General features: G+C 44.3%; 2 protein-coding genes across 3 annotated transcripts in view; one reads left to right on the top strand and one right to left on the bottom strand.

The window, feature by feature from the left end:
• Positions 1–5,640, bottom strand: part of BCL2L13 (BCL2 like 13) — a 38,717-nt gene extending 33,077 nt beyond the window's left edge. The window contains exons 1-2 of one of the 2 annotated variants that reach the window (XM_021552059.3): positions 5,406–5,640; positions 394–584 (exon numbers count right to left, since the gene is read on the bottom strand). In XM_021552059.3, the coding sequence (XP_021407734.3) occupies positions 394–529 (136 nt within the window). In that variant the 5' untranslated portion in view covers positions 530–584; positions 5,406–5,640. The remainder of the gene's footprint in view (positions 1–393; positions 585–5,405) is intronic. The other variant, XM_085570037.1, reaches the window with a different exon arrangement.
• Positions 5,641–6,707: 1,067 nt separating this feature from the next.
• Positions 6,708–17,515, top strand: ATP6V1E1 (ATPase H+ transporting V1 subunit E1). The gene is made up of 9 exons (XM_021551940.4): positions 6,708–6,817; positions 10,235–10,300; positions 11,199–11,308; positions 11,618–11,684; positions 13,451–13,540; positions 14,825–14,893; positions 15,276–15,370; positions 16,219–16,306; positions 16,898–17,515. The coding sequence occupies exons 1-9, from the start codon at positions 6,785–6,787 to the stop codon at positions 16,958–16,960; spliced, it is 681 nt and encodes a 226-aa protein (XP_021407615.1). The 5' UTR covers positions 6,708–6,784; the 3' UTR covers positions 16,961–17,515.
• Positions 17,516–17,883: the final 368 nt, after the last annotated feature.

Raw genomic sequence — 17,883 nt, 5'->3', positions numbered from 1 at the left:
TGCCAGTAAACATCACCTCACCCCTGCTTACTTCCACTTGTGTCCCAAAAAAATAGCAAGCATGGGCTGAAATTCTCATGCTGGCTCAACAAAGGTAATATATGTATTACCTTTAGCCCCAAGACAGTGACTAAAACCACTTACTTGCTTCCTAAACACCAGTCAGCCCTGGCATAGCTCAAATTAAAACATTAATCTACATACAAACAGCTTTGTTTCCAGCAGTATCTCTCATCTTTCAATTGAAATTTATTCATTTTTCACTGAATAAACCAAGAGATTCATGACATCGAACATCAGGCTCGCACTCTGCATCCCTGCAGAAACACCCCAAGACGTAATTGCAAATCCAGCTGCACATGTAAATGCTAGAGATGAATATGCAAATATTACCTTGAGTTGGAGGAGGAGGAGGAGGAGGAGGAGGATGCTCCTGTGGCTTGTCCTGTGCTAGAAGACCCAGGTAGCTGAGCACTACGTATTTGGTTTCATAGTGAAATCCTACAGGCACGGCAGTAGCGGACGCCATCGGGGTGGCTGTGCTGCGTGGGGCACGTCGGCTGCGCTCTGGGGAGCCAGGAAGGCTGTCAGGGAACAGCAAAGGGTTTTGTTTGTTGGTTTGTAAGACTGCAACAGGTCGTGAACCCACATGTAGCAAGGAATTATGTAACAATCCTGAAGCAATATCCCGGTTTTTGCCCTGATACCATATGCATTCTTATTTTAATAAGAACCATGCAGAGTAAAGCCCAAACTGTGCCTCAGTGCAGCTCCCTGCCTGCTGCCAGCAGTGACATTTCTCACTCCTGCCTGCCACGGTCACACTCCCCTGGAAGCAAAATGAGCAGTCCCACAGTCGGTGTCATCCTCCCAATGACTCCCATCTCAACCACACACAACACCATACAAGTTCATGTTTTGACAAAGTCTGAACCACAACATGTGGAGAACAGACTGGTTCGGAGGAGTCTCTCTCTCCCAAAGGCTCCCCTGAGTATTTTCTCTGCTTTCTCAGATTCGCTACTGTGATGCTCAAAAATTGTAATGCAGAAAAAGTGACCAAAATTGCCTCAAATTAATTTTACTGTTCCAACAGCAATGGAAAACATACAGTCAACAGAGTAAATTCCACATGACATTCCACATTCATTGTAGGGATTGGAAGAACAGGTGGTTGTTTGTCCTGGATTTCTCACCCAGACATTATTAAGTATAAATCAGAAATCCACACCTAACAGCAACACCCGGCCAAAGAACTCCTCCCTGTTTCACTCTAATTGTTTTGTTGCTTTTTTGAAATATCCAAATAAGAACTGCAGGAAAAACTAAACTAGAGAGAAATTGAAAACAACATGGTAAAAAATAAAATCTCAAACAACAACATGGAAGTGGGGAAAAAGACATGCAACAGATTAAAAGGATGTTTGAGATTAATCAACATGTTTTAGCTCTTTTTGTTTGGTGAAGTCTGGATAACTACTTCCAACACCCTGTCAACTTAATGGATCAAATAATGCTACCCAGAGGTTTCTTCAAGTTAAGTTCTCCAGGACTTCAAAGAGTCATTCCCAAACAAGCAGTAGCCCGTTCTTGGCCACCAGAATAGATGTGTAAATGAAAGGCACACAAGGAAGTTTGTGCTACAGAACAGCTACTGAACAGGCACTGAAAGAGTCAGATAATTTAGTAATGTGAGACTGAAGTTACATTTAGAAGAAGGTTTTTTATCAAGTTAAAAGTTTAAAGCAGTTAGAATGAGGAAAATGCTATATACAAGAAAGAGAAATTGGATCCTCTCAAGAGTTATGGATTGCACTAGAAATGTCTTGGGACTAAAAGAAAGAATCAGGCTCCAAAACAAAAGAACGATCTGCAAATGAAGCCTCAAGGTTAAAAATAATAATAATAAACCGAGAAAGCAAAAGAAAAGCATTTGCCAGTCTAGCTGTTCAAGATGACTGGGTTAACTTCTAATCCCTCCTCCCTGAGAAGGAATTCAGATTAACTGCAGTTGCACACTGGTTACTGAGGATAAACAGAACTAGAACTGCACTGTGGCATGGTTACTTTGGGAATAGATAGCTTGGCAAAGAAAAACTTACCACCAAAGTAAAAGCTGCAAAAGGAAAAAAACTGGTGTAAAATTGGCTGACTAGTCTCTTTAGAAACTCTAGTTTCTGAAATTCATTCAGTACTGAAACCAAAAAATGGCTCTCTGATAAAGGCCACACTATGACAGTCCTTGAGCCTCTTCCATAATTGAGATTTTCACAGAGCAAGAGGATCTGGAAAAAAAAGTAACTGCTCTGAAGACTTTAGGACCCTTTAACAATAGATGTGCTCTTCAGACCACATGCAGTCACTACATCACATATTCACATCACCAGGTGTGAAAGGTGCCATTCCCCAAAAAGCAAAAGCTCCCCAGCATGTTCCAGTTCTGGTTTGTTCAGTAGAGCCACAGCCCTGAAATCAAAATGCTTCTTGCAATGCCTTACATAGTGAATGGGAGCCCTTCCAGAACCTGAACTGATCTCTCCTGAAAAAATCCAGAAACTGTGCTGTGGACCAAAGAACAAGTCTGGATATATAATAGATTATTCCTCAAAATATAATTTCAAATCAATGTGGAAATGAAATAAAAGGTTGATCAAAACAAGCACATGATATCCAATGCAGCACAGTGCAACAGGGAGGCCTAATTCACAAAAATTGCAGCTCAGCACTTCTGAGGGGAGGAGGGGAAATAAAAAAAACAGAGAAAGAGAGAATAAGACCCCTGCTTATTTAAACAGTGGCAAATGTTTCCCTGGGGAAAGAATGATTAAGAAAAAAATTACCTTGGTGGATCTATTTTGAGAGGCAGTTTTATAATGAAATGAGAAAGGAGACTTAAGAACCTGAATGGAACAAATGTTCAAATTCACATAAAAGAGTGTCATAAGTGGAAGTTTACTTCAGAATCACTGGTATTCCTTTGAGAGAAGCCCACAGCACAGTAACTGAATGACTCATTTAGGATTGCGAATGATCAGTTTTGTTTACAAAGACAAACACAGAAATATTGACTCAGATACTGTAAATATCTCAGAAAAGGCCATTTTTCAGAAATGAGGGGGATTGAAAAAGGACACACAGCTTGAGAGACTAGATGAGAGGAAAGAGAGCTCTCCGCTAAAGGAGCTGAACGGAAGAGAGTCCAGAAAGTGTTTAAGACGATAAGCTTGTACAGGTGATACAGTGGAGCAGAGGAAACAAGGCATTACACAGAATCCCCAAGTCTCGAAGCCAGGGCAAGAGGGCTACTTCTGGTTTAACAGGTTCTCTGAAGGAACAGTGTCCTTAAAAAAACTACAGAGATCAACATTATTACCAATTACTCCCTACAAAAAAAAAAAAAGCCTTTCCCAGTTCCTGCACCTTTGGGGGATAGAAGGCTATACCTGTTGAAGCTTACTTAGCTTGTCACTCCTCCGGCCCTGCTGTCACTTGTTTCATGTGGGCTTGAGCTGCTCAAGCAACCTGAGAGCAGGAGTTGCAGCAGGACTGACATTTCCCCATCTGTCACGTCCTAATCCACGGCAGATAATGGATTGGATAATGGGCAGCACAAACCTACCAATGAATACAGCGAATATAATCCCCAGCGATGAGGCCAGCTGTGTTTCAGTCCCTATCTGTGAAACCCTTCTGTGCATCAAGAGGTGTTTACTGTGCGTCATTCAAGCCCCAAAATGCAACATCACTGCTCTACTGCCCAGAGCAGTTCAGCTGGTTTTTAATCAACAAAACCGTAGGCGATCACTGTCACCTATGGATTTCAGAAACAGCAGCACTGCCAGAGCTTTTTCCAAACAGCAGCAGCATGGCCCTCAGCTTCCACTCCAAAGGAGAGTCTTTCCAGAGCTGGATGCATTCCCCACCTAGAGCCCAGGCCTCACTTACCAGCTACAAACCCAGTCACTGTGCAAGCCGCTGTGGCAGAATTATTGCTGCTGCTGAATTATTGCAACACACACACGGCCTCAGCCAGAGAGCATGGGTGGGCACAGAGGCAACACCACGGCAGCACTGCAGCTCAGATCGTTTTCAGGGCCACCTGATATGGATATGCTCATGGTTTTAGTTGTCTTCCTGACATCAATCTCACCAACAGGCAGCCACTCCCAGCTTAGCTGCATCTACAGCCTCGGGTTTGCACGGTGCTCTTTACCAAACCTACCGAATTTCAAGGAGTTGCAGGTCTACAGAGCCACACCCCATATCAACACGATGGAAAATATTCACGCACTCAGCAGCTGTACCAGAAGGCTTGTGTGGGGATTTTGGGTGAGACTTGCATGTGTGGACTAGTTAAACCTTGCAGCACTTTGCCTCTGAAAACATTTCTCATAACAGGCAAGACTATCCAAAGCATCCAGCTGTGATCAACTTGGGAGATAAATTCTCCGGAGTATTTTTCCAACTGTGTATGAGGTTATGCTAAGAGATTGTTTATCATAAACTGAAAACTGATCAGTTCAAACATGTCAGTTCCTACTGAAAATGAATCAATGCTGCAGCCACTACTCATCCTCTGGCGGCACTTAATGGATAGAAATACTGGAAAACATTAATTGTTCTTTATCTGGACAGTGGCTGTAGCTGACCTTTGACAGAAATGCAATTAAGTCAGCATTCTAGGCAAACGGGGTGATTTCTCTTCTAGGAAGAAAAACAAAAGCTACATGCGTTATCTACTACACAGGTCCTCAATCCTTTGCAGCTTCAAACCATCTCGCCACAACATTAAATTTTGACAAACACCGCTTTTATTAACGAGCTTCCATTCACCTTCTGTCCCAACGCTTCTGCTTGGGTTTGACAAGCCGAAACGAAGCAGTTCCAAGTTTCAGCGGCGCCGGCGGGAGCGCAGCGTGAGCCCCTCAGTTACTACGGCGATGAATGAGATATTTATACCCGGGCGGGCGGGCACGGCGCCGGGATGAGTCACCGGCGGGGCCTGCGCGCCGCCGCGGCCCCTGCAGCGGGGGAGCGGCCGGGGGCCCAGCACGGCCCCGCCGGGGGCCCAGCACGGCGCCGCCGCCCGCCGGGCCCGGGGCTGTCCCGGGGCTGTCCCGGGGCTGTCCCGGGGCTGTCCCGGGGTCCGCGCGTCCTTCTCCGCGGCGGGGCGGCAGCGCCACCGGCCGCCAGGGGGCGCGCCTGCCCCCGCCGAAACGCGCGCGCCCGCCTGCCCCCCCAGCCAATAAGGGGGGGGGGCGGGAGCGCGCGGCGCCGCCGGTCCTCACTCCCCCCCCCCCCCGCCAACCACCCTTAAATGAACAAGCAAACACAGACAGAGAGGGAAATAAATAAATAAACAAAACAAACAGCCGGCCCGCCCGCTCCCACGCCCGTTTCCTCACCTGCGGGCGCGGCGGGGAGGAACCGGCGGTGGAGCGGCCGCAGCTCCCGGGTCGCTCCCGCCGGGGGCGGTGAGGGGGGGGAGAGGGGGGGGGGACGGGCGGGCGCGCGCCCGGTGCGCGAGCTCTGCCCTAATTTGCCGCCGCCGCCGCCATGATGGAGGGGGGCGGGGGCAGGAGCGCGCGGGGCGCGGCGCGGCGCGTGCCGCGCGTCACGGCTCGCGCCCGGGGGGTGGGGGGGGGGGGTGGGGGGGGGGGTGGGCGGGGCTCCGCCCTGCGTCACGTGACGGAGCGGGGACGGGCGGGAGCGGCGGCCGCCGGGAAAGAACGAGCGGGAGCTGCTTGTGCCGCCCTCTCCCGTTTTCCTCGTGGATTCGGGGGAAAAAGAGCCCTTGGCAGCTCAGTTCCCGCGGGCCTGACCCCCAGGTCGCTGTGGGTTAGGTGGGTCAGAGTCCCAAAGCGAACGCCACCCGGGCAAGGCAGGGGGCGCACGGAAAAGAAAGAGTCTGGATGTATTCCAACTGTATTTGTTGTTTTATTTAGCAATGTTTATCTTATAATAATAGACGTAATTTGCTATTATTTCTTATTTTTTTCTTTATAAAAACTTGGTTTCAATATTATTTAGACAGTGCCTGAAGTAATAGTAAGGCGTCCTCCAGACCCAAAGTACGAGCTGATTTTCAGCATTATAAAGGCAATTTGCAAAGGCAGCAAAGTTACACACGGAGTTTTATAATAAGCTTGTCCACACAGGGAAAAAAAAAAAGGCGCAGAAAAAAATTAAAGAAATGGAAGTAAATCAGGAAGAAGCATGGATGTGCCGAATACCACATTTGATGCCGATTTGTAAAGGAATGGTTTTGCCTTTTCCACCAAATGCTCCTGCAGAGTGGAAGTGGAAGCCGATTAGAACAAACACCAATATTATTCCACATGATGAAGTTTGCTTGGATTTTGCCGTAACGAAAAGAATGGCAGCAGCAACAGAACCCCCGCTTCCCTTCCCCTTCTCCAGCTGTTCCCTGCATCCTTCTCCTTCCTGCCGTGGGGAGCAGGGCACTGACGACACAAAGCAGCTCCATTCAGGGCCTGGCAGGGCAGATCGTCCCCGCGTTTCAGCGCTGCCCGCGGCAGCTTTCCCTCCCTGCGGGCGGCTCCGTTCTCCCGGCGGCGGCAACGCCACACCCGCCCCGCCCCGCGCGGCCGCGTGACGTCACTCACCCCGCGCCTTCCTATTGGTCCCGAGGCGCGGTGGGCGGGGCGCGCGGCGCCCCCGCCCCGGCCGTGACCCGACCCGGATCTGATTCCGCTGGCGGCCGCCGACGGCACCGGGCGCGTCTGCTGGGCCTGCGGCTGCCACCCACACCGACACCGCCGCCATGGCGCTCAGCGATGCCGACGTGCAGAAGCAGGTATGGCCGCGAGCCCCGGCCCGAGCGGAGCCCCCGAGGGCCGTGAGGAGCGGGGCTGGGCGCGCCGGGCCCCTCAGGGCAGCGCTCGGCCCGGCTCTGCCGGGGCGCTGCCCTGGGAAAGGAGGATCGCTGTGAGGGAAGGAGCCTGGCTCGGGTAGAGGAATCTCCGGACAGAGCGATTTTTCCCTTGCCGGGGTGGATAGGAACTTCCTTGGGGTGTTTTGGTGACGCCAGATTGTAACGAGAGGGTTCCCCAGAGGCTGTGTGCTGCCTGCAGGGTTTAATTGCACCCCGACGCGGGTAAATACAGAGCTTAGATGAGTACTGTGTTCTTACATGCTTAGAGGTTAGGGCTGGTCTCTTCTTTCACGCCTGCAGTGGGAGAACCAGAGAGAAAGTGGCTTTAAGCTGAGACGGGAGATTCACATCAGATATTAGAAAAAAATACTTCACTGTCAGGGTGGTCAGGCGTTGGAATAGGTTGCCCAGGGAGGTGGTGGAATCAGTGTCCCTGGAGTTCTATAGTTCTTCAGTCTTTCAGTCCTGGATCTGAAGTGGTTTCGTGGTTTAGAGGTTACAGTGGTAGTTAGTGCTACATTGATGGTAAGACTGGGTGGTCCCAAAGTTCTCTTCCAACCTTAATGATTCTATGGTTCCCTAAGAATTTCCCACCTTATTTTTGCTTGTAGCTGTGTTACAGCTAAACAGCAGTTAGCTGTACTTTAACATTTGGGTGGCCTGCTCAGCATTCCTGCTCGGCATGCCCTTTTCAGGTCTACGTCCTAAGCAGAGTTGTGCAGCCTGGGGGTGCCTCGCAATGGAAACTTCCAGCCCTGAAGTCTGGCTGTGGACACTCCTCCAGAGGCAGGACACCCTGTCCCTGTTGACAGTAAACACTGCCCTCAGCAGAAAAAACTGCTTTCATCTGGGTTGGAGATGGTGTGTGGTGTTAAAGGCCATGGGGATCCAGTCAGCACTGCGCTGGGTAGTTTCTTGCAGGTGATGAGCAGATCAGGCAAGTTCCCTTTGTCCTCTGCATCACAAGTACTTGTGTCTCACTTTCTCATTCAGTAAACATAGTTTCTTGGCAAGGAAGCATCACAATGAAAGTAAAATTGGTAGGTTGCCTTTCTCCTGAAGGAGAATTGTAATGTTACATGTATTCCTTTTATCTGCAAAGCTCTGGGGTTTTTCCCTGCCTCTTCCATGAAGATAATAAAAATAAAGCTGACATTAGGGTGGTCTTGGTCAGACAGAATGCACTGAACTTCAAAGGTCAGTTCAGGCTCTGGTGATGTATTAAACATGTAATACTGATAGCATGTCACATCTGCAGCATTCCTGCCAGTGCTTTACACTCCTGGGCCCAGGATCATCCTCTTAACTGGACAGTGCTGATGGCTGCCAGTCCTGCATGTGGATGAATCTGGCATGAACTTGCCAGCTGGTCCTCTTAACTCCTTGCCCCCGCACTTCTAATGGTTGTCACTCTGAAAATCATCTCTGATTGAGACTTCTTTCCACTGACAGACTTGCTTGGTTGTAGGTATTTAATATATTGTTAAATATATAAAGATATTTAATATATTTTTCCATCTGGTCACTTCTCAAGCCCATCTAGTACTTCCCATGGAAAGGCTAATCACTCCTTCTGACAGGGAAACCCCTACTTCTTTCTAAAGGAAATACTGCTTTAAAATAAGTCTCTTGTTTCAAAATACATTTTTGTCCCCGTTATTAAAACTAATCTTATTTATAGATGTGAAAATCTTGCATTGGATCTCTTCATTTCTATAAAAAGCAAAAGGGGATTTCAGTACAGCAGCTTTTGAAGGAAGTAGCACAGTTCAGTCTTATCAGTCTAGGAGAAGTGGATTCCATATTAGCTTCCTTCCGTCTCATTCCTTTTCTTTACACAGAGTATGTTTCCCAAACACCCAGAACTGTTAAAAGTGCTTTTCCAAAATTCAGAAACCAGACTACATCGGAGGAAGCGACTCAGTAACATAAAGGCTGCTGCTGCTGAGTTTTCAGTTTTCTTCAACAATAGGCTATTCAGCAAAAAAAAAAAAAATCCTTATTTTAAATGCCTGTCTGAAATGCAGAGTAAGAAGCTGATGCTGTCGGTAGACAAGCACTTGAGAGTCTTTGCAGGCATTAATTAGAAGAAAATTAAAAGATTTTATTTTGAGGATGTAGATGTTACTGTTCACTTTTTCCACTGTGTTAACACATGTTTAAAATCTTCCACTTGTCTCTTCACTTCTGCTTTTTCATCTCTTTGGGCTGCAGATTGGCTCAATTTTCATCTTGGCACCTTTCTAATCTCTTTAAAACATTTAATTTTAACACAAGATTCTATAAATGGAGTAATTTGTGTGAGTTTATTCAGACTGGATTTTCTGTAAAATGTATCTCATCACTAAGTGCAAGCAAAAAGTCAAAGGTTTTTCTAATCTGCTCCATCTGGCCATGGAAATGTCTGTACCCCATCCCAGTTGCACTTTGGTTGGGAATGAGTCCTTCCAGTCTGCCCCAAATGGGAACCTGAACTGAGGTCTGGTCACAGAAAGGCGTGTGATGGATGAACAGGACTTGGTCTGGTTGCTTTCCTGGCCTTAAAGCTGCCGAACATGGGCTTTGTAGTGCTTTGAGGTGGCTTCAGAAATGTTTTTCAAGTAGAACTTATTGGTTCCTGTGGGGCTCTGAAGCAGCATTGTGACATTCTTGATGTGGTCTGGGTCAAAGAATGTTGCTGCTGCTGTCTCCTTCCCCAGCCCCTCCAAACTGACCTTATAGGTCTTTGCAGAATTTATTAGTTTCCCAAGAGAAGTGTCTCTGGTGTTCAAAGGAACTTCTGGCTGTACAGATGTGACCAGAGTGGTCAGTAGCACTTTGCCTTGCTTCACTATTGTTCACCTATGGAAGGCCCAGGTTCATTCAGATGCCATCTGTGTTAATCTTTATGTTTCATGTAAATGTCATAACAAACAGTCTCATTTTGCTGTGTGAGCATTTTTGAAGTCTGGGAGGTTTGTTTAATAATCCCAGGGGTGAAAAAGTTGGGCTCATTAATGAAGAACAAAAATACCCAGCCTCACATTTATACAAATATACTTTGGGGTTGGTTGGTTTGTTTGGAGTTTTTTTACAGTAGCATACCTGAAGTACATTCTTCTAGTGGCAGCTAGTGAAAGAGCATTATATAGAATTATTGGGGAAATAAGTTTTCTTGTAATATATGTCAAGATAAACTGACTCTTCAGTGCGTTTGCTCAATTAAATTTCATTGCAAAACAATATCATATGAAAGAGTAAATGGGTATGGAGGATCTACAGATTAGTAGATATATATACACCTACTTCCTCTGGTCAATGTCCTTTCCTACTGAAAATGTTTTCTCTCTCTTGTTACAGATCAAGCACATGATGGCTTTCATTGAGCAAGAAGCCAATGAAAAGGCTGAGGAAATAGATGCAAAGGTAAAAATGGAAGTTCACTGTCAGTAAGTGCAAAAGGAAAACTGCATCCCATATCTTGCTTTGAAAGTTGCAGTCAGAGAGAACTAGAAACTTTTATAAGCTACAGCTGATTTCTGTTTAGTTACTATATAGCAAAAATGGTTGTACCAAATAAAGGTAGCATTTCTTAGCTTTTGACAAATGAAAATGACCCAGAGCTGGTTTTGGTCAATGCTTTGGTGGTTCTCGAGTATAAATATATTCATATCAAAGTTCACCCATATTTTAAGCCATCAGGAGAGCAGAGAGGTAACATAACTCAATTGGATTGAGTAGAACACCTTCCCCCACTAAATTAGTATTTAAGGCAGGAGTTGAATTACTTGCAGAATGCTTCGCTTGGGTTAAGCCACAAGAGACTGGGTTTAATATTAACTTGGTGATAAAGTTTAGATGTTTACTGAAGAATGATTAGTGGTGCCTTTCGGCCCCAACAATCTGCATTATACTTCTAGTGAAATGCCTTGTCGGTATTGGACTCAGCATATGTGTTGCTGATAATGTTTAATCTCCCTTAAACATTTAGGTTTACACAAATAATTAATCAGTACTAAAGCATGTATTCCTAAAGATCTGCAAACAAAATTTAGGAGTTGAGATTGGATTCTCGGATACAAGTAGAATTATCCATGTGTTTTTACATTCTGTCTGGTGAGGCTTTACAAAAAAAAAAAAAAAAGTAAGAGCTGCACTGTCACCTTCCTTGTGTAAGAATTACTAAAGAGGTGAAGGGTTTTTATATGGACCCATAAATTGTATCATCCTATCCTGTCTGTGAATGTGCTCTGTTACATTTTGGTTCTGTTTTTTTCAGCCCAAGGAATCAATTTCCACTTCAGTTGTTTAATTTTTACTGTAGGCAGAAGAAGAATTCAACATTGAGAAGGGTCGCCTTGTTCAGACACAGAGGCTGAAAATCATGGAGTATTATGAAAAGAAGGAGAAGCAAATTGAACAGCAAAAGAAAATGTAAGTTGCTTGGGCTAGACAGCTGACTTCAGAGCCTGAGCTTGCATTTCATTGTTAATTTTATACAAAATTCTTCTGCCCTTGCAAACACTCAGTCTATAGACAACATATCTAGTTCCAATTATGAGTTTCTGTCTTTTTCTGGGGAGAAATTATCAAAGCTGAGCTACAGTGGTGAAAGATTCCTTTCAGACCTTGTTTTTAAGTGTTGTAGAATCGTTAACTTTAAATGCAAAGTGTGCAGTTAAATGTTACAGTTCTTCTGTCAAAGGCTGATGGATTGATTCAACTTTATTGTGCAACTTGCAGTCAGATGTCCAACCTGATGAATCAAGCAAGGCTGAAGGTCCTCAAGGCAAGGGATGACCTTATTGCAGTGAGTATCTCTGACACAGCCTCTGTTTCTGCCATATGTTAGGAAATGGAACCGTTCTCTAAAGAAAATACGATTTTTGATTGAGTGATGTTTACTTCAATATACAAAAAAATGGCTTTCCAAGCCATTGAAAAAGCCTTGAGGATTTAGTCCAGCTTTGTTTATCTCCTTATTTTCTCTGTTTCCATTATCTGCTATTTTAGGGAAATACAGTGGTCTGCCAGGAGCATTGCAGGCATTGTTGTATCTGTCATTTCCACAGTAGCTTGTTTCTTTAAAGAGCAGCAACTCTCTCCTGCATGGTTGGTAGAATTTTGAAATTCTGTTTGCCTGAAGCAACGTTTATGTGAAAAACACAGCACGGCACAAGCAAGGAGGCTTAAAACACCACTAACTGGGATTTTTTGTGTTCTTCAATGGCCCATAGGACATGAAAAGTTTTGCTTCTTGTTCTGGTGACCTTTGTGTGTATAGACACACAGGCTGAGTAACCATTCATCAGAGCAGGCTACGTTCAGGCTTGTTGGGGTTTCCTGTGTTTATCTCTCACCACGAGCAATGTGTCCCCGTCTGCTCAGGTAGCAGGTTTGCTGTGCTCTCCCACCTCAGAGATAGTTTGGGTGTTCCATGTTCTGCTAGATGGGGCTGTTGAGCTGTTGGAAAAGCTTGAGAGGCCTGTGGAAGTCGAAAATAAAAGATGGGATAAATTTTCAGGTTGATGCTAGCATGAAAAAGAAGAGTTAACAGAAGAAAATCAGTAGTTTACTGACTCTTTAAAATGAGCTTCAAACTTTAGATTGTATTCCCAGAGAGGCGGAAGGTGGATTGCTGAAGGGCTAACTCTGTTGTGGTAGTCTCTGCTGGGTAATCTCTTCCTCATTTATCTGCTGACTCAGCTCATGCTTCTGAGTAATTCTAAGCAGCCTTCCTCATTTTAAGACATTTAAAGTCACATGCTGCCCACTCCTTCCCTTATCAGATCTTTGGCTTCTTTCTTGAGAGATGAGCAGTTCCAGGAATGCAGTGTTACTCTAGGGAGGACAGAATAACTAGGTTTGACCATGACAGTAAATTGTGATTGTTTTCTATCTTCATACTGATTGTGTTACTGTGCACTCTTTTTATAAACACCATGAGGTAGGACAGGAGAGAGTATCTTTATCTCAAGCATTTCTCATGGTTCAGTTTTAGGAGCTTTGAGTTGACTCTTTAAAAATTTCTTAAAAATTCAATCCCATCCAATGCTGATTTGCTGAGTAAAGATAATCAAGAGAACTACTTCAAATTAAAAATAAGCTCTCTCTTTTAAATTTTGATTTGCATTTACTTACAATTAAAGAATACCTAACCTGAATGTTATTTGATGGAAAAATAGATCAGATTTCTTTGCTCGACCATAAAGCTGCAAACATTTATTTGGACAACTGTATTATTTTACATTAAACAATTATTTACTACATATTTAGTTCATCTAAATTAACATTCTAAGTACCATTCTTTTACTCCTGAGCTCTCCCTTTTTTACACAAAAGGAATTATTGTCAGGTTCTAATGAGGTCAGCCCAGGGCAGGAAGAAGGGAAGTGTTGGGCAGGGATAGTGTGCCATGCACAGAGATGGAGGTCTAGCTTGGATGAACACCAGCTGGAGTGTACATTTACGTGTTGGCAGGGTGTGAGAGCTATAATAGAAGTACAGAAAGTCGGTAGGCATGAAACCAAATGCCAAACAGATGGGCTCTGCTGATCTGATTTCTTCTGAATGTAGGATTTGCTGAATGAGGCCAAGCAGAGACTTGCCAAGGTGGTGAAGGATGCTGCCAGGTACCAGACACTGCTGGATGGACTAGTTCTACAGGTAAATACTTAAATTGTAAAAAATGGATCATTGCTGCCCTAGGTTTCCTTTGCCAGAAATAACCCTCTGAAAGTTACAGTTGTACTGCGGTCTGGATCAAATGCTGATCTGAGTGATCCTTGAGCTTTAAACATTACTTCAATCTCTTTGAGTCTTGGATTCTGAGCAGACAAGGTGGCTGCTTATTTTGATGTGTAGAACCAGCAGCAGGTCCATTGTAAGAATAATTGCAGGGGTTCACACACACATTTTAGGGTGCACACATTAGGCTCCTGTAGTGATGAGTTGGATCAAATGCCGCTTTGTCAGAGGCTGTTTCTCCAAGCCCACAAGTCAGTTGATGCTCATCCACTTCAAAAACCTTTTCAACATTTGAGACTTAATGAGCTTTGACAAATTTACTGTAGTATGGAATGAGCCTGTGACAGAAGCAGGCACAGAAAGCAGAAACCAGAGCTTTGCTTGCCTAGAAGAACATCCTCAAACCCCAGAAATGAACATCTGAAAGTCCAGTAAGCGTTGGCCAGGTCACTCCTGTGAGCTCTGGTGTCTCTTTCTGGCACAGACTGATCCTATTGCTGTGAACTCCCAGGAGCCATCCAAGAGCTCTCCTGTCACACTTGGATGGCAGAGTTTTCACAGTAGTGTCTGCTACCAGCTTGTGCCTCCAACTGGGTGTTGTTTCTTTCTCATACTCAGGTCTGGTGTTGCTGTACATCAAAAAAAACCCTTTTTTGTTCTTAAAAATTGGCCACACTTCTCTTGGCTTGGTAAGTTAGATCCAGTGAAGGACCTGTGCTCACAGCTGGACCAGATGATCATTGTAGGTCCCTTCAAACAGGAGCTAAATGTATTTTATTCTCTTCTAGCCTCAGGTGTTACCACAGGAACTGCAAGGCAGGAGTTATTAGGGCAGGCATCTGGGACTGCTGCATGTCTTCAAGGCCTTGGTTGCATGCTCTGTCTGCTTAGACAACAGTGATCCTTATGTGTGTAGGGATTCTTATGTGCAACTGACCAACGCAGTCCTGAGATTCCATATGTTTAGTTGCACTTGAGTTCCAAAAACATCATCCATATTTGGGCTCTTCCCCAAACATTGGTGCTGTCCTCTCAGAATGTCTGCATGAGGAAGTGAACTTGTGAGCAAAGATCTAAATAAATGAGGCTGATATTGTTGGGACTTGAGTTTCAAATTGATCAGCTTCTTTCCTTTCTTGGGTTTAAGTAATTGTGACAAAGAACACATTGACTTCCTGAAACTGAAATGGTTATTTCTTGCAGGGATTCTACCAGCTGCTTGAGCCCAGATTAGTTGTTCGGTGCAGGAAGCAGGATCTCCCCATGGTTAAGGTAAGACACCTGGGATATTTTGACTCGGCCCTGGTCACAGGGGCTGGGACCTGACTGCATGTATTTGCTGCTTAGATCCTCCTCTCTGTGTGATATGGAAACAAGCTTGTTGTACTTCTGTTGCAGCCACAATGTGCTTCCAAAGCTGGGGGTCGTTTCTCTGCTTGGATATTACCTTGGAAACTTTAGACATGGCTACAGTATTAAGAATAATAACTGGGTTTGGCTGAAGAGCCAAACTGAATGCATTTGCTTAATTACAAAAAAAAAAAAAGAAAAGGCCTCAATCCCTTCATTTTTTTAGTACAAGTGATTGAATGATCAAACCCAGGTGTTGCAGTAGCATTTGTCAGTGCTAACTGAGGTTTATCTTGTGTCCTAGACTGCTGTACAGAAGAGCATTCCCATCTACAAAAATGCCATAAAAAGGGATGTGGATGTTCATATTGACCAAGACAACTTCCTGCCAGAAGATATGTAAGGAAAATGGGATTGTTTTGTACAGGGCACTAACTTAATGCCACTTTTCAAGCCACAGTTCATATTAGTGTCAGAAAATTAAGTATGGAATGTCCTCAAAGTGGCTGCTGCTGTTTTTGTGAAACTGGCACATCTTTGAGTTTATCAGACAAAGACGCTGCAGTTTTCTCCAGACAAACACTGTCTCCAAAAATGTGAGGAAAAGTTTTGTGCAATCTCCAGCCTGACTCACAGTACTGGAGCAGGGAATAGGAACTGTGCATTGGAACTGAACCACTGGTCTTTTAAGGAGAGAGAGTAAGGATGTGGCCATGCTTTCTGTCTCAAGATGAAGCAAACTGAGTCATAAAGTGCTGCATGATAATCACTTGATGGGGCTTGTGTCTGTTCTGTCTGCAAGGCTCTGTTTCCATATGGTATCATAGAGGTACTATAGACAAAGCTGTATATTCTGCCATCTTTATGTATAGGCCAACAAACGGTACTTTTAGCTCTTTTCCTCACTCTCCAAAATGTGACAGCTGTCTTAATAACACAGAGGCAGAAGCTGTTTTGAAGGGACCAACTGCATAGCTCCACTTCCTTTTAAAACATGCTAATGAGGGTCTTTGCACAGAGTTGTGGTCTCTGATAACTCCAAAGATGCTTTGTGCTGCTGCTTCACTGGATCTCTTTGTGCTGATTCCTATTAAGACATGATCAAAAAGGTTGTTTTTTTAAAAAAGAGAAATGTTAGCCATGTATCTGACTTGTGTATAAATATTGATTTGGGATATGTTTGCCACAGTCTGACCCTGACCCGTGGATTTTACTGAATTATTTCTTTTTTTATTGTCCATCTTTAGTGCTGGAGGTGTTGAAATCTACAACAGTGATGGTAAAATTAAAGTTTCCAATACCCTGGAAAGTCGCCTGGACCTTGTAGCCCAGCAGGTGAGTTTCTCCAACAACCAAGGTAAATGAAATACAAGAATTTACTAGTTTTTTCTTGTAATGAAATCCTGGTGTTTCCAAAGTGTCACAATAGTGCATGGCATCAGATTTCATTGGGAATGACAAGTAGGAAGTTATTTTTGAATGGAAATAAGCAAATTACCTGTTGTTTGTGCAGCAAAAAAAATGGCTTTCACCAGGATGATTCCTTTTGAATTAAGCTTAAGCATTAAATTCTATAAATAATGATACTGAAAGCCTTGGTTATGAATGCACTGCAATCAAGATGCTGAAATGCTGAGGCTAACTTGAATTTCTGAAGCTGGCTTGAGTACAAACTTTGGCTGAGACCTATTACACCCAAGTGCAAAAAACCCTAGCTCTGGCATCTCTTTCTTACACTGCAGTACAGACAGTGCTTTCAGTCTATAGAGTAGCAGGCAATATGTGATCAGAGAAAGACTTCAGAAAGCTCAGATGAACTGACTTGTTAATTTTGAAGCCAGCCTAACTATCCCACAGTGCCTGCAGGAAGAACCTACAGCAGTTTTATTGCCCATTTCACATAACTGATGTGTTCTTTTTCTACAGATGATGCCAGAAATCAGAGTGGCTCTCTTTGGTGCTAATGCCAACAGGAAGTTTTTGGACTAAACCTCTATGAGAGAAGGTGGGATCTGTTCCACTGCCATACTGAAGGGGATGCAAAAGCATCTGCTAATTTAAAATCTTGAAATTTAACATTACTGTGTCATCCAGTATCTGTTCTTCAATCGAATAATTTTGCATACCTGCTGTGCTTAGCCTCTCTACTTGTGGTTAGAATGCATTGCTCAAAGGATGTGAAGACATACATATTCATCCAGAAGTGGCACTAGAAAATGGAGGCACTTGGGCTCTTGGCTTTCCTTACACTGTTGTGACTCTATAAAGACAAGTGGTGCATTTAGGGTCATTCTCTTTGCTTTGGCCATGTCTCTCAAGTTATCTGATCTGTGAAGTAAATTACTATGCTGCTGATGTCAAATCCCCTTTCTGTTATGGTCTTCAGTGTTCGAGAGAGCATGTATTCCTTCCCAAGGTTACTAGTTCAGTTCATGTTACTTGGTCAGGCATTTCCTGTTCTGTATATGTGATTAAAAAAAAAAAAAAAAGCCTGAGCCTGTAAAACTCTATTTATTAAAATAAAAATGTGTGTGTGTGTGTGGAGTTCCTTGTCACTTCTCTCTGCGGCACTGGCAGCAACCTTTGAAAAGTGGGATTGTTTGTGCAAGGACTTCCTACCTGAGCTGTGTGTTTGAGCTGTTCTTTGGAGCTGGAATTCAAGTGCAAGGAGTAGTGTCAAGCTATTTTCAGGAATAATGTTGGATTGCAGGCAAGGCGCTTGAACAGGACTCCAGCATTCTGAAGCATCATTCTCCCTGAAAAATGGGTCAGTAGTTCTGCTCCCTCTATCTTCTGTCACAGGAGAAAACTACACTATCCAACTGTGCTACTTAGATAAAACAAACACAATCCATTTCCCATCACAAGTTTGTTACTTCTGTGCAGGAGATCCAGACTGTACCCTGACTCTT

Source organism: Lonchura striata, chromosome 1A (assembly GCF_050655825.1).
Source record: "Lonchura striata isolate lonStrDom1 chromosome 1A, ASM5065582v1, whole genome shotgun sequence".
Lineage (NCBI taxonomy): Eukaryota > Metazoa > Chordata > Aves > Passeriformes > Estrildidae > Lonchura > Lonchura striata.
This window is presented reverse-complemented; position numbering and strand designations above follow the sequence as displayed.